The following is a 17200-nucleotide window of genomic DNA, read 5'->3' on the forward strand; positions in this document are numbered from 1 at the left end:
TCCAGAGTGCCTCAGTGCAAGGAAGGGTCACAATGATATTTATTTAAATAGAGTTTACTGGCATAGAAACATGTCTACATTGGCCTTTAGATATTTTTGCAAATAAGTGTGGCAGAAAAGGAACTAAGATTACAAAATAAAAGATTGTATATTAATTTGTCTGCATTTATCCAGTGGTAAGAGACAAAAGAAGTGAGTAATGGGGTTTCTATAAGTTGTAGAAGTGATTTCAGGACTATTCAGTGTGGATGGGGCCAAGAGAGTTTAATTAAAATCTTCTGGGTCCCTCATGATTTTGACTAGTTGCTAAGAAACCCCTCATCCATGTTCAAAACTCTTCCTTATATACAGACGCAGTAGGGAACTTTAAAGTTGGTGACCAGCAATTTTCTTCTCAAGTTTGAGCTAGATAAATGTGTGCCGTACCTCAGAATGATGCAGACATTGCTATTAGTTTTATTGCAGGATTAACACACAGACATAAATTCAGACAAATTTACAAATGAGAAGGGGTGTTTGCATTGCAGAGACAAAAGAGAAACATGCAAGTCCATCCCAGAGATGTCCACATTTAGGCAAATGGTCATAACACCAAATGGGTCAGTTTGTGACACTGACTGAGAGCTGTTACAGAGGATGCAGATAAATGAAGAGAAATCACAGAGCACAAAACCCAAAGGAATGAGACTTGCATCTCAGGGCAAGAAGGCAGTTGACGAGTGATAAGTGGTGAGGGAGAGTGAGAGTGATATAAAGAATTGACAATATTCTTCCATTATCTGGTCACAGCAGAAGAGGCTCTAAGCAACAACTGGTGAGTAAAATATCACTTTTCCCAAGTTCACCCCCACCATCTTGCACTACCAGCTTATCCAATAACAATCATTCAATCCCATCGCCCCTATATACTCATGTATGCACTTCCTCTTGCAATGCCCTATCTGTTCTTGTATGGTAATGCTCACTTATCACTCCCTATGCTTCATTAATTCAGACATTGTGATTGTTTTAAAGGGTTCCTATTCTAATTTTTATTATCCTTCTAGAAGCAAAGTTCCACCCACTTTAGAATCTGTAAATGATACATGGATTGAGGAGGCATAGATGCAAGAGGAGGAAGCACCCTCCAGAAATCAAAGTCCTCATTGACTAGTCTATCTTCAGTACACCTCAGCTGATACAGCCTTCCTGTTACAAATGACCCTGCAGACTTACCCTTTCGTTGGGATTTAGCAGCATAAGCCACAGCTGCTTCCTGCACTGCTTGCCAACGGTGACATGCAGGATGCAGTGAGCTGATCATGAGCTTGCTGTTATAAAATAACATTTTTGAAATAAGCTAACCCTATTTTTCAAAGAACCACAAGCATTTCTCTAATGCATGGCTTGAGAACTTTTTGCTTCAAAAATATGTAATATTTAAAAAATAATGATTTTGAATAGAGAAGTTTCATATGAGGCTTGAGAGACCACTATTCAGAAAATTCAGTCATCAGTAAATTTAGAAGAGCTCAGTTTTTCTTCAGTTGTTCTATAACCCTATCCCAAATCATTTCTGGGAACCATTTATTTCTGGGAACCATTTCTGGGAACCAATATCTCATTTTTGTTCCTATTTTTGACTCCTTTTAAGGGACCTGTTCTCTCAAGACTGTTGTCTGTTAATTTCAATGCTTGAGCTCACATAATGACACAAGTGTTCCAGATCATACTAAGAAGTAGTGAGTCTAACTTGTCCAAGTCTCATGCTAATGGTAGCTCTAACCGTTTAACAGCAAGGGAAAACACAGACTGTATGTCATCAGGAATGCGTCCTAGTGCCCCTCTGCATTGCTTCTGCCAATTGTGTTGCTGCTGCCTACAAACTTCTCTCCTCTGTTCTGTCATGCATGTTACAGAATTTCTGCCATTTTAAGCATAGAGCTAATTTTAATGATTTCAGTTGTTAGAATATAGGCAAAATGAGGAAAGTAGCTAGGAAGTTTGATCCAGGCTTGGCCAAAATACTCATACTTGAATAATCTCTTTAAAGCTCTTCCTTCATCTTTTGAAAAGGCCTCTAGTTTAAAATAAAGTTATGTAGCTAGATAAGGTGTACAAATGAATTATGCATTTTGGTGACAACTGTTTCTATTTATATTCTCCATCATAGGAAGACTTTTCAACTAATGTACTGGTCAGAGTACATTAGAGAATTTGCTGGACCAAACCATCTGTTTCTGGCTTAGAGACAATTTGGAATAATAGTGTATTAGAGGAATAGCAGTCATGTGGGATATGGAAAATTCACTGAACTGTGAAATAGAATTTTCAAGTGAAAAAGTAAACCCAATTTTTCCCCCCAAAAGATCTACAAAGGAAATAGGTGATACGTTTATTTCCTTATGCAGGTATTGTGCTGATTCTGTGCAACCGACCCAGGATATACATAGCACGTTATGTTATGTATCACAATGATTGCGGATGCCCTTCCTGACATGGTGATATATCTCTGAATATTTCTCTTCAACAGAATGAATAAGAAAGACAATGTTATCTAGACAGTCTACCAAAATCAGAAAGACTGAGTATGAGAAAATTGGGTAAAAATAGGAAGTAGAAGAGGAACAACAGCACAAAGTGAGAAGTTACTATAGTGGACACCAGGAGGCTCAACAGCACCATGTCCCTTTCCAACAACACCATCTTCATGCCCTCTGTGTTGACCCTACTAGGGATCCCGGGCCTCGAGTCAGTGCAGTGCTGGATTGGGATTCCATTCTGTGCCATGTACCTCATTGCTCTGGTCGGAAATTCCTTACTTCTGCTGGTCATCAAATCAGAGCGCAGCCTCCACGAGCCCATGTACATTTTCTTAGGCATGTTAGGGGTCACGGACATTGCACTTGCTACCTGCATTGTGCCCAAGATGCTTGGGATCTTCTGGTTTCATGTGCCCGAGATTTATTTTGACTCCTGCTTGCTTCAGATGTGGCTCATCCACACATTTCAGGGCATAGAGTCAGGAATTCTGCTGGCCATGGCCCTGGACCGATACGTGGCCATTTGTTATCCACTGAGGCATTCTGCTATCTTCACCCACCAGCTAGTCACCCAAATTGGGGTTGTGGTAGTCCTCAGGCCTGCTGTTCTAGTAGCTCCGTTTTTGGTAATGATTAAGTGCCGATTATGGTTTTATCACACGACAGTCATCTCCCACACCTACTGTGAGCACATGGCCCTTGTGAAAGTAGCTGCAGGAAATGTCCAAGTCAACAAAATCTTTGGGTTGTTTGTGGCCTTCACTGTTGCAGGCGTTGACCTCATATTAATCATATTGTCTTATTTCCTGATATTCGTCACAGTTTTTCGTTTGCCCCAGAAGGAGGCTCGGTTGAAAGCATTCAACACTTGCATTGCCCACATTTGTGTCTTCCTCCAGTTCTACATTCTTGCCTTCTTTTCTTTCTTCACACATCGGTTTGGCTCTCACATCCCTCCTTACATCCACATCCTCTTTTCTAGCATCTACTTGTTGGTGCCTCCATTTCTCAATCCACTTGTCTATGGTGCAAAGACCAAGCAGATCCGCATTCACTTAGTAAAAATGTTATGCTCATAAAATCTATCTGATTAAAATCTGAGAAAGCATTCTTATCATTTCTATTCAAATGAATAAGTGAAAAAACTATGGATCAAATAAAAAATAATGTCTAATAATTCCATTAAGTTTTCTGTCTCACTCCAGGAGTTACAGGTGCACAAGTTCTGTAGATCTATATTTCTCTGTTAAAGACGACAGAGAGAGGGCCTCCCTGGTGGCACTAGGGGTTAAGCCTCAGCATTGTGACGTTCTCTGCAGCACGAGTTCCATCCCTGCTGGGGAGCTACCCACATGGTGCAGCAGACCTCTCCTGTCTGGCCTGCTGCTCCTCTCAGTAGTGTATTTCAGTAGATCCACCTGATGTGTCTGGTGAATCTTCTCACCCAATCCCCACACTCCTTGTATGCATAAATAAATCAATCTTTAAAAAAAAGATGACAGAGAAGGGGGATGGTGACATACTTTAAACAACAGTAAAATGGTTTACATGAAGTGTGAGACTGAAGTGGAAGCAGCTATTGGGAGAGTTCATTGGTTTTATTTATTTATTTATTTTTTAACTAGGCCGTCTGATTCTTGAGGAATGATGAATGAGTGACCACACAAGTAAGGACAACATGTAGGTAGATTTGGGAGGAGATTTAAACTAGAGAAATTTGTTTAGAAACTGCACAATTTATTTTCATTGTAAGGTAAATTTGAGGATGCAATGATATATGAATTCTAATAATGACCTGGGACAATGTTGAGTTTTATTATGAAAGCTATAATGTGTGTGTGTGTTTGTGTGTGTGTCCATGTCTATTTGGGCATGTGCCAGCATATGTTCTCACTGGATGTAAAACTGCATGCATTTAATTTCAAGGCTAGTTTATCAATGAAGACATGGAGTGTTATGTCTAAGTCTAAGGTCTTTAGACTAGTGGACTCTTCATGAAAACCTCAGTTCAATGACCATTTTTTAAGATCATGGAAAATATTCACATGCATGAAGATGCACAGGCTCTATGACATTAAAAAAAGTATATACATAAGAAATAAAAAAAAATTGAAAAAAAATTATGTCATGTAGATTATGGAATTTCAGGCTTGGCTTTATTACCTAGGCCTTCTCAATAAAAAAGGAGATTACTCTGGAAATTAATGGTTACCTTAGGGCATCTTTTGATCTGTTTGAAATACCAGTATTTAGAGGATATGATTATATTGTATTATCAATAGGGGCATTGTTCTTAACATAATTTCCTTAGGAATAAAACTAAAATAACATAGGAGGTATTTTGTTAAATAAACCTAGCCAGGCTTTATCAAACTTTTTTATAAATTATTAAATGAATTAGTTTATGCATTGTGGACAAATGGCAATTCAAGCATATTATGTAGGTATTTATGTAACAGAAGACAAAACACAGTTCTATAAAAAGATTTCTATCAATGTAATATCAATGTTATTAATAATAGTGAAATGATTGTATAGTTTTTTAAAATACGTATTTACTAATTGGAAAAATGCAATTTTTTTTTCATAAGGAAAACATTCTGCTTAAGTGAATGTTAATTTTTTTCTACTATCAAATTGATTGTAACTGCACACGTGAAAAAACCATTCTTAACTAGTGGCCTATCAAAATCCAGTCGCAGCCCAGCTTAAGTGAGAATTTATAATCCAAGCAAGGTAAGAGTTTATAATCCAAGCATATTTGGAGACGTTTGAAATATGTCTCCAGTAATTGTTAATCACTACTTTTGAAAGTTATTATGAAAATGTGTGGGGATAGTTGACATGAGTCAGAATGTGAAACTAATAAATATTTGCACCATATTAAATTATCACTCTCAAATAAAATATCTAACCCAGAGTCCAGATTCTCCCATCATTGTGGTCTTCAAATCATCTTTCACACTGAAACCAAGAAATGTGAAAAAAAGAAAAGAAAAAAGATTACAAGAACAAAAGGATAACTTTGCCTATCTTTCTTTCCACACACTTGGAGCAGGATAATTATAGGATGAATTTTTTTTAATTTTTTTTAAGATTTATTTATTTATTTATTTATACGAGCACTGGGTACAGTTAGAAGTGCTGGAGGGTGAGAGAATTCACCCAGAGCCAGAGCGGGGAACAGAAGAGGAAGATCGACGAAATACACTGCTGAGGGGAGCAGCGGGCATGGCAGGAGAGGTCTGCGTGCCACGTGGGACCCTCACCCGGTGGCCAGGGATCGAACCGGCGCTGCAGAGGCTGCGGGCAGCTTCGCAGCCCAGCGCTCAATGGCTGTGCCACCGGGGAGGCCCAGGATGACTTTGTGAACATAAAATTGCTTGAAAACAGAAATATTTTATGAAGGGTGATTATTATTACTACAGATTTCTGGATTAGACATGACATAAGGAAACTTCAATGCTAAAAAAAGATGAAATCTTGCCATTTGCAACGACATGGGTGGAATTGAAGGGGAATATGTTAAGTGAAATCAACCAGAGTGAGAAAGATAAATACCAGATGTTTTCATACATAAATTGAATATGGAGAAATAAAGCAAAGAAACTGACAAAACTAAACCAAAACAAAACTGAGCCGCATTGAGATTTCTAGAATGGGAGGGGTGGGTGGGAATCAAAGGGGAGGGGCCCCATGGTATAAGGTAAAGGGTGCTCTGGTGGAGGGTGTGGTGTGCTGGGATGTTCCTGAGGGTAGGTGTGAGCCTATTCCTCTGAATCAAACACAGTGTTGTAAAGCAATGTTACAGCAGTTAAAAAAAGTGACAAAAATAACATTTATAAATATAAAAAGCACTTGGATGATTAAACAAATTGAAAAGCTTATTTCTGTGATTCTCCTTGATAGACAATGTATTCTACCCTGTATGATTAAGATACATAACCATCCTTTTTTATTCCCATAAAGACTATTTTTTCCCCAGAGATTAACTCTACAACCATGAGTGATTTGCCTCACACCACATATTTAGGGAACCTTGGGAAAAATATTTTGTTTGTCAAGATAAGAGAGTCAATGTGCATCTTGTTGGCAGGATTCAGGAATGCTGCTAACTACCTTCACTGTAGGGATCCACACAAATATAAATTTTCAAAGGATATGTACTATGGCCTGAACATGGATCAGACATGCTGGTTCTGTGTATCTAGAACAGAGTGAGAATACATGAACAAAAATTATTGTTATAGGAATTGGCATAACAAAGATGATGGATTGTTTTGAGAATATAAAATTACTAGAAAGTTAGTGTAGGGTAAAGAGGACCCAGCACAGAACTTCAGGAAGAACCAAATTAAAAAAAAAAAAATCAGTGGGAGGGCAGAAGAAAAGGGAGCCCAAACAGCCTAGTCTAAATATTTTGTTGGTGACTCATGAAAAAGATGGTTAGTTCAGAAGCCAGAATCCCTCTGAAACAATTCCATTCAATATGAATCTGTATAATTGTTGACCCTCCCTCAGAGAGGAAATTCTGGAGAGTAAATTTAGTTTCCTTTGCCTTTATGACCTTGTCCATTATTCTTCATGAAAATTCATTGTGATCCCATTGAAAGTATTCTCTTAAATTTGCCAATATGTTAACATTATAACATGCACCTCCTAGGTTATCTACATACAATAGAGTCCAGAAACCAAATGAAACTTGGTAAAGCAAAAGATATTATGTGTGTTTCTTAGACTCTAACATTTTTTTCTCATAATAAAATACATACTAGTTCATCTCCGAATGTTTACAAAAAGTTAAAGGTATTTAACATACTCCTTTTCCTTCTATTATATATACTATATACATAGTTATATATAACTATGTACTATATACATAGTTATATATAACTATGTATATAGTTATATATATATATACATAAAATATACATATAATATATATAATATATATATAACTATATACATAGTTATATATAACTATATATATACATAGTTATATATAACTATATATATAACTATATATGTGCATAGTTATATAATTATATATATAACTATATAGTTATATAACTATATATAGTTATATATATAGTTTTATATATATATACATATATATATATATGGCTATATAGCAACTCCCTTGAAGAAATAAAGAAAAAAGGAAGAAAAGGGACGATGGAGAAAAATTAGTTAAATGAACATCTCACTCAGAGCTAAATATGGTAGAATTCAGAAATTTCCTACATAACTGGAAGTTCTGATTTTATTGTTGAATTGAAAAATAGCTTCCATATGGCAAATTTTTGAGAACTAAGACTGCAGGAGAATGAGAGGCAGATGTATGAATAAAGAACAATCATAGATCTAGACTTCATTTCCAAATTGCCTAGGAGAAAAAGAAGGGTGACAAGGACATTTACTAAAATGGAAATTACAGGTATAAGAGCATATCTGTATTGAAGTGGTCTTTAGATGTTTTGTTTGTTTGCAAATAGGAACATCAGAGAAGGAACACGGTTTTGTAAATGAAAAATTTGTGTATATTAATTTCTCTGGATTTTTCCTGTGGTGAAAGACAAAAGAGATGAGCAAGGAGATTTCTGCAGTCATTTTATTGCAATTATTGCAATTAGAAATTATTTCGGGGACATGAGGTGTAGATGGAGCCAAGGGGGTTGAGTTAATCTCTGCTGGGTCCCTCATGGTTGTGTCTAGTGTAGAAAATCCCTCATGCCGTCTTCATAGCCGTGTTCTACACGTTCATTAGAGAACATTAAAATTGGTGACCAGCACCTTTGTGCTTCTCTTTGAGCTACTTAAACATATGCTGTGCCCAAGAATAGCACAGACATTGCTGCTAGTTTCATTGGAGGATGATCACACACATGACTTCAGACTTAAAGAAGAGGGGAGTGTCTGCATTGCAGAGACAAGAGAAAGGCATGGAAGTCCATACCAGACCTGTCCACATATAGGCTAACGGCCATAACCCTGGATGGCTCCGATTCATGACATTGACTGGGTCCTGTCACAGAACACAAAACCCAAAGGAGTGTGACCTGAATCTCAGGGCAAGAAGGCAGTTGAGGAGTGATAAGCTAAGAGGGACAGTGGTATATAGAATTGACAATGCTCTTCCTGTGTACTCTTCAGCACAAGAGGCTCTCAGCAACAACTGGTGAGTAACTATCACTATTATCAAGTTCACCCCCCATCATCTTGCACTACCACCTTACCCAGTAATAATCAGTCTGTCCCATCAGCCCTGTACTCATGTCTGCACTTCCCTTGCAATGCCCTACCTATACCTTTGTGGTAATGCTCACTTGTTACTCCCTATGCTTCATTAATTCAGACACTGTGATTGTTTTGAAAGGTTTCTATTTTAATTTTTATTTTCCTTCAAGAAGCAAAGTTCCACCTTTTTGGGATCTGTAAATGATATGTGGATTTGAAGGCATAGAAGCAAGCATTTGGAGGCACCCTATGAAATCAAATCCATATTGACTAGTCTACCTGAGATACATATTGGCTGGTGCAATATGTGTCCTTCCTGTTATGAATGATTCCTGTCAACTTGGTTTTTTGCCTAGAGTTTAGGAGCGTAAAGCACAACTGCTTCCTCTATTATTGGGATAGTTGGTAGCTTGAGCTTGGATCATGAGCTTGCTCACATAAGCACTTTCTTGGAATGGCTATGAGATAATGAATAAATTAACCCTGCATTTCAATAATCACAAGCTTTTCCTAAAGTATGGCTTGAGAATAATTGCTTTGAAATATGTAATATTTAAAAAGTAATGATTTTGTTTAAAGAACTTTCATGTGAGGCATGAATACTGAAGTTTTGTGAAAATTCATCTTCAGTGAATTGAGAACCGATTAAATTCTTCTCATTGCACTATAGGTTTCTACTGAATTACTTTTGGTATTCCAAGATCTTCCCTATTTCTTCTGTTTCTGTTCTATATTTGACTCATTTTACATAGCCCATTGTTTTTTCTCTTAGTTTCTTACGCTTGAGACTGCAAGATGATATGTATGTTCCAGATTGTCTATTTTTCATTGACAATTAACGAGTAAGTTTCATGCTAATGGTAGCTTTGAAAGTTTAAAATAAGAAATTAGGGGCCTCCCTGGTAGTGCAGAGGGTTAAGTCTCAGCACTATGAAGCTATCAGCAGCCACAGCAGCACAAATTTGATCCCAGGTCAGGGAGCTACCCACATGGCACAGCAGACCTCTCCTGACTTACCCGCTGCTCCCCTCAGCAGTGTATTTCAGTCAATCCCCCAATTTTGCTCCTACTCTGTGTCTGGTGAATACTCCCTCTCCACCCTCAACCACCTGGCACCTCTGGCCTACACCCCAGCTCTTGTATGTATCAATAAATAAAATAAATCCTAAAAAAAAAATCAGAAACTAACCTTATTCATGTAACTAACCTTAGTCATACTAAGTCACCTAAGTTATATCCATTAGTGTTCAAGAATGAGTTCTCGGGCCTCCCTGATGGCCAAGGGCTTAAGACGCAACCTATGAAGCTATCTGTAGCCACTGTAGCACAAGTTCAATCCCAGCCAGGGAGTTACCCACATAGTGCAGTAGACCTTTCCTAACTAACCCACTGCTCCCCTCAGCAGTGTATTTCAGTCAGTCTGTGTGTTCTGTTCCCCACTCTGCCTCTGCTGAATCTTCTCACCACCTGCATCTATGGCCTGTAGTACTCCAGTTCTTGTACGCATAAATAAATAAATCTTTTTTTTTTTTTAAAGAATGAGTTCTCTTGCTCCTGTATCTTGCTGCTGCTACTAAATCTCTTGTCTTTTAGACATTTCTCCTCTCTAGTCTTTTATATTGTATTATAATATTTCAGTTATTTCAAGAATACAACTATTTTTAAAATTTTTAGCTATTACAAACATCTGCAAAATAAAAGCCAGTCTTACTGGAAATGTAAAAAGAAACAAAAATTTTTAGCTAAACTTGCCAAAAGCATACAAATTTGAAAGATCTTCTAAAACTCTTCCTTTAAATTCTGTAGATGTCTTGTCTTACAGAGGTACTGGTCATATAGGTAGAAATAGATTCAGAATTCAAAAAAGATGAGCACATGCAATTTGCAGCAACATGGATGGAGCTGGAAGGGATCATGCTCAGCGAAATAAGCCAGAAAGAAAAAGAAAAATACTGGATGGTCTCACTGATAACAGGAATCTAGAAAACTTACATAAGGGACCAGGAAAAAGAATAACTATAAGAAAGAAAATATCAAAATCAACAAACAATTATGAACCAGAGACACTCTATGGGGGTGGGAGGCAGGGAAATGAGGGCTTGGGGTCAAAATAAGGGGGTTGCAATTGTATGGGGAATATAAAAATAAAATTTAAATAAAAAAAAGATACATCAATATAGTATAGACTCCAGTGACAACTGTTTCTATTCTCTTCCAGAGGAAGCTTTTTATATTTAGGCATTTGTAAGAATCTGAAAGTTTCCCAGTTACTAATTTAGAGGTTTTTTGGATTAATAGAATCCTAGCAGAACAGCTAGTGTTTGGTGTGGAACGACTCATCAAACTCTGATTGAAAAGCAATTATTTCCAAACAGAATAAAAAAGTCTAATTCTTTTGTCCACAGGTCTACAAAGGAAATGATAAACAAGGGAGCAGCTTATTTCTTATTTGCTGGTTCTATCCACATGTCCTGTGGTGCCCAGGATATCAGACCATGAGAAGGTGCTTCTGGATGAACTTCCTGAAGCAATGATGTGTCCTTTGCACCAGTTTTTCCCTTCAGCAATATACATGAGAAGGCTCATTCATATGATCTGGACATTCTGCTAATATCAGAAAGATTCAGTATCATGAATTTGGATGAAAATAGGAAGTAGAAGAGAAACAACAGCACAAAGTGAGACGTTACTATAGTGGACACCAGGAGACTCAACAGCACCATGTCCCTTTCCAACAGCACCATCTTCATGCCCTCTGTGTTGACCCTGCTAGGGATCCCAGGCCTTGAGTCAGTGCAGTGCTGGATTGGGATTCCATTCTGTGCCATGTACCTCATTGCTCTGGTTGGAAATTCCTTACTTCTGCTGGTCATCAAATCAGAGCGCAGCCTCCACGAGCCCATGTACATTTTCTTAGGCATGTTAGGGGTCACGGACATTGCACTTACTACCTGCATTGTGCCCAAGATGCTTGGGGTCTTCTGGTTTCGTGTGCCCGAGATTTATTTTGACTCTTGCTTGCTTCAGATGTGGCTCATCCACACATTTCAGGGCATAGAGTCAGGAATCTTGATGGCTATGGCCTTGGACCGTTATGTGGCCATTTGTTATCCACTGAGGCATTCTTCTATCTTCACCCACCAACTAGTCATCAAAATTGGGGTTGTGGTAGTCCTTAGGCCTGCCGTTCTAGTAGCCCCAACATTGGTAATGATAAAGTGCCGATTAAGGTTTTATTATACGACAGTCATCTCCCACACCTATTGTGAGCACATGGCCCTTGTGAAAGTGGCTGCAGGGAATGTCCAATTCAACAAAATCTTTGGTTTGTTTGTGGCCTTCACTATTGCAGGGGTTGACCTCATATTAATCATATTGTCTTATTTACAGATATTCATCACAGTTTTTCGTTTGCCCCAGAAGGAGGCTCGGTTGAAAGCATTCAACACTTGCATTGCCCACATCTGTGTCTTCCTCCAGTTCTACATTCTTGCCTTCTTTTCTTTCCTCACACATCGGTTTGGCTCTCACACCCCTCCTTACATCCACATCCTCTTTTCTAGCATCTACTTGTTGGTGCCTCCATTTTTCAATCCACTTGTCTATGGTGCAAAGACCAAGCAGATCCGCATTCACTTGGTAAAAATGTTATGCTCATAAAATCTATCTGATTAGGGCCTCTCTGGTGGCGCGGCAGGTTGAGTGCAGAGCTGTGAAGCTGTCCACAGCCTCTGCACCATGGGTTTGATCCTTGGCTGTCAGGGATATATCCACATGGCGGGGCAGACCTCTCCTGTCTTGCCCACTGCTCCCCTCAGCAGTGTATCTCAGTCAGTCTGCCTGTTCTATTTCCTGCTCTGTCTCTGGTGAATTCTCTCACCCTCCTGCACATCTGGCCTGTACCCCGGTTCTTGTATAAATAAATAAATCTTAAAAAAATTGAAGTTTAAGAAAAAAACTGATAAAGCATTCTTAATTTAATCATGTTTATTCAGATGAATAGGTGAAAAAACTGTGGATCAAAAAAAAAAATAACGTCTAGTAATTCCATTATGTTTTCTGTGTCATTTGAGTTACAGGCACACAAATCACAAAATTCACGTGTTTCATTTTTCTTATAATTTTCTGAAATTTGCATAATTTGCTTTTGCATTAAATCATCGAATGTTACCAAAATGTTACAATATTCAATATCCTAAATATATGTTTTGAAATAATCAATTTGACATATTTCTTTGTTAAAGAGGACAGAGAGAATGGGGATGGTCACATATTACTGGTATAATAGTATTAATATGGAGTGTGAGACTGGCAGGTGGAGTGAAGTGTGGAAATTTAGAGGAAGGAGCTTTTAGGAGAGTTAATTTGCTTTATTTATTTATTTATTTGTTTATTTATTTATTTTTAATTAAAGTGTCTGATTCTTGAGTAATGATTAATGAGTGGCCACACAAGTAAGGATACCACATATGTAGATTTTGGAGGCGATTTAAACTAGAGAATTTTGTTTAGAAACTGCACAATTTATTTTCATTGTAAGGTAAATATGAGGATACAATGATGTAAGAATTTCAACAATGAATGACCTTGGACAAATGAGCATTTTATGCAAATTATAATGTGTAGTTGGTGGTTCTTCTCTACAAGAGAAATGTGTGTGTGTGTGTGTGTGTGTGTGTGTGTGTCTATTTGGCCATGTGGCAGCATATATTCTCACTGGATATAAAACTGAATGCATTTAATCTCAAGGCTAGTTTATCAATGAAGACATGAAGTGCTATGTCTATCTAAGGTTTTTAGACTAGTTGACTCTTCATGAAAACCTCCACTCACTGACCATTTTTTGAGGAATTTTGTGTATTTTATGGAAAATATTCACATGAGGGCCTCCCCTGGTGGTGCAGGCGGTTTAGCACAGCGCTGTGAAGCTGTCTGCAGCCTCTGCAGTGCTGGTTTGATCACGGCTGGCCAGCAGGCTAGGGTCCCACACGGCGAAGCAGACCTCTCCTGTCCTGCATGCTGCTCCCCTCAGCAGTGTATTTCGTCAGTCTGCCTATTCTGCTCCCCATTCTGTCTCTGGTGGCTCCTCTTGCCCTCCCACACATCTGGCCTGTATAAATAAATAAATAAATCTTTAAAAGAAGAAAAAAAAAAAGAAAATATTCACATGAGTGAAGATGCACATACTCTATAACATTTAAACAGATATATAGATAACAATTTTTTTTTTAAAAATTGAAGATTATGGAATTTCTGGCACATCTTTATAATCTGAATCTTCTCCCTATATTCCTCCTACAAGTGAAACCATCCTATATTTTTCTTTTTCCTTCTGATTTATTTCACTGTGCATAATTCCTTCTAGTTCCAAGGGAAGAAAGTTATAAAGGGAAGATGGAGAAAAATTAGTGGAATGAACATCTCACTCAGAGCTAAATATGGTAGAATTCAGAAATTTCATTTATATCTGGAAATACTGTTTTTATTGTTGACTTTCAGAAATAGCTTCCATATGGTAAAATTTTGAGACTTGAGACTGCAGGAGAATGAGAGGCAGATGTATGAATAAAGAAAAATTATAGATGTAGTCTTTCTTTCCAGAGAGCCTAGGAGAAAAAGAAGGGTGAGAAGGACATTTACTGAAATGGAAATTACAGGTATAAGAGCATATCTGTATTTAAGTGGTCTTTAGATTTTTTGTTCGTTTGCAAAAGGAACATCAGAGAAGGAACGTGGTTTTGTAAATGAAAAATTTGTGTATATTAATTTCTCTGGATTTTTCCTGTGGTGAAAGACAAAAGAGATGAGCAAGGAGATTTCTGCAGTCATTTTATTGCAATTATTGCAATTAGAAATTATTTCAGGGACATGAGGTGTAGATGGAGCCAAGGGGGTTGAGTTAATCTCTGCTGGGTCCCTCATGGTTGTGTCTAATGTAGAAAATCCCTCATGCCGTCTTTATAGCCATGTTCTACATGTTCATTAGAGAACATTAAAATTGGTGACCAGCACCTTTGTGCTTCTCTTTGAGCTACTTAAACATATGCTGTGCCCAAGAATAGCACAGACATTGCTGCTAGTTTCATTGGAGGATGATCACACACATGACTTCAGACTTAAAGAAGAGGGGAGTGTCTGCATTGCAGTGACACGAGAAAGGCATAGAAGTCCATCCCAGACCTGTCCACATATAGGCTAACGGCCATAACCCTGGATGGCTCCGATTCATGACATTGACTGGGTCCTGTCACAGAACACAAAACCCAAAGGAGTGTGACGTGAATCTCAGGGCAAGAAGGCAATTGAGGAGTGATAAGCTAAGAGGGACAGTGGTATATAGAATTGACAATGCTCTTCCTGTGTACTCTTCAGCACAAGAGGCTCTCAGCAACAACTGGTGAGTAACTATCACTATTATCAAGTTCACCCCCCATCATCTTGCACCACCAGCTTATCCAATAATGATCAATCCGTCCCATCAGCCCTGTACTCATGTCTGCAGCCCCCTTGCAATGCCCTACCTGTACCTTTGTGGTAATGCTCACTTGTCACTCCCTATGCTTCATTAATTCAGACATTGTGATTATTTTGGAAAGGTTCCTATTCTAGTTTTTTATCCTTCAAGAAGCAACATTCCACCTTTTTGGGATCTGTAAATGATATGTGGATTTGAAGGCAAAAAGCAAGCATTTAGAGACACACTATGGAAATCAAATCTATATTGACTAGTCTACCTGAGATACATATTGGCTGATTTGTTGTGTCCTTCCTGTTATGAATGATCCCTGCCAACTTGGTCTTTTCGCCTGGAGATTAGCAGGCATAGTTGGTAGCTTGAGCTTGGATCATGAGTTTGCTCACAAAAAGCACTTTCTAGGAATGGCTATGAGATAATGAATAAATTAACCCTGCATTTCAATAATCACAAGCTTTTTTTAGAGTATGACTTGAGAATGATTGCTTCAAAATATGTAATATTTAAAAAGTAATGATTTTGATCACAGAAATTTCATGTGAGGCATAAAGACTGAAGTTTTGTGAAAATTCATCTTCAGTGAATTGAGAACTGATTAAATTTTCCTCATTGCTCTGTATTAAATCACTTTGATATCCTAAGATCTTTCCTATTCCTGTTTCTGTTTTATAATTGACTCATTTTACAGAACTCATTTGTTTTTTCTCTTAGTTTCTTATGCCTGAGCCTAGAAGATGATATGTATTTTCCAGATTGTCTACTTTTCATTGACAATTAATGACTAAGTTTCATGATAATGGTAGCTTTGATAGTTTAAAATCAGAAACTAGGGGGTCTGTCTAGTGGTGCAGAGGATTAAGTCACAGCACTAAGAAGCTATCGGCAACTACTGCAGCAGGAGTTTGATCCCAGGGCAGGGAGTTACCTACAGGTTGCAGGAGACCTCTCCTGTCTCACCTGCTGCTCCTCTCTGCAGTGGATTTCAGTAGATCTGCCTGTTCTACTCCCCATTATGTCTCCAGTGAATCTGCTCACCTCTGGCCTACACCCCTGTTCTTATATACATGAATAAAAATAAATCTTAAAAAAATGAGAAGCTAATCTTGTACTACTAAATCATCTATGTTGATATATCCATTAGTGTTCTAGAATGGTTTTTCTTGCTCCTGTATCTTGCTGTTGCTACTAAATCTCTTGCCTTTTAGACATTTCTTCTCTCTGTCTTTTTTATTGTTACTTCAAGAATACAACAATTTAAAAATTTTTCAGCTATTATAAACATAGGCAAAATAAAAGCCAGTCTTAGTGGAAACGTGAAAAGAAACACAAATTTTTTAGCCAGACTTTCCAAAAGTACATAAATTTCAAAGATATACTAAGCCTCTTCCTTTAATTTCTTCTGCAAAGACATCCTGTCTTACAGAGATCCTGGTCATATAGGTAGAAATAGACATGTTGGGGCCTCCCTGGTGTCACAGGGGTTAAAGACAGCACTATCCAGCTATTTCCAGCCACTCCAGCACATGTTCAATGCCTGGCCTGCCAGGGAGCAACCCACTTGGTGCAGCAGACCTCTTCAGCCTCACCCGCTGCTCTCCTCAGCAGTGTGTTTCAGTAGATCTACCTGTTCTGCTCACAACTCTCTCTGATGAATCCTCTCACCCCCACACTTCTGGCCACACCCCAGTTCTTGCATGCATAAATAAATAAATCTTAAAAAAAAGAAATAGATATATCAATATATTATGTACTCCAGTGACAACAGTTTCTATTCTCTTTCATAGCAAGATTTTATAACAGTGCACAGGTCAGAATCTGAGAGTTTCCCAGTTACTAATTTAGAGACTATTTGGATTAATAGAAACCTAGAGGAAGAGCTAGAGTGTGTGGTATGGAAAGATTCACCAAACTCTAATTTAAAAGCAATTATTTCCACACAGAATTAAAAAAGTATAATTCTTTTGTC

General features: G+C 37.9%; 2 protein-coding genes across 2 annotated transcripts; both read left to right on the plus strand.

The window, feature by feature from the left end:
- The first annotated feature begins 2662 nt into the window (after positions 1–2662).
- On the plus strand, positions 2663–3601 carry LOC119254653 (olfactory receptor 52A1-like). Its single transcript, XM_037521754.1, has one exon. The coding sequence runs from the start codon at positions 2663–2665 to the stop codon at positions 3599–3601; it is 939 nt and encodes a 312-aa protein (XP_037377651.1).
- A 7879-nt stretch (positions 3602–11480) lies between these two features.
- LOC119254654 (olfactory receptor 52A1-like) lies at positions 11481–12419 on the plus strand. The gene has a single exon (XM_037521755.1). It carries the CDS (start codon positions 11481–11483, stop codon positions 12417–12419), a length of 939 nt encoding a protein of 312 aa, XP_037377652.1.
- Positions 12420–17200: the final 4781 nt, after the last annotated feature.

Source organism: Talpa occidentalis, unplaced genomic scaffold (assembly GCF_014898055.3).
Source record: "Talpa occidentalis isolate TD23 unplaced genomic scaffold, MPIMG_talOcc4v2.1 talOcc4.3, whole genome shotgun sequence".
NCBI lineage: Eukaryota > Metazoa > Chordata > Mammalia > Eulipotyphla > Talpidae > Talpa > Talpa occidentalis.

Bases quoted from the DNA above. Each gene is read 5' to 3' on its own strand.
- LOC119254653 (XM_037521754.1), top strand. From the start codon at position 2,663: ATGTCCCTTTCCAACAACACCATCTTCATGCCCTCTGTGTTGACCCTA.
- LOC119254654 (XM_037521755.1), top strand. From the start codon at position 11,481: ATGTCCCTTTCCAACAGCACCATCTTCATGCCCTCTGTGTTGACCCTG.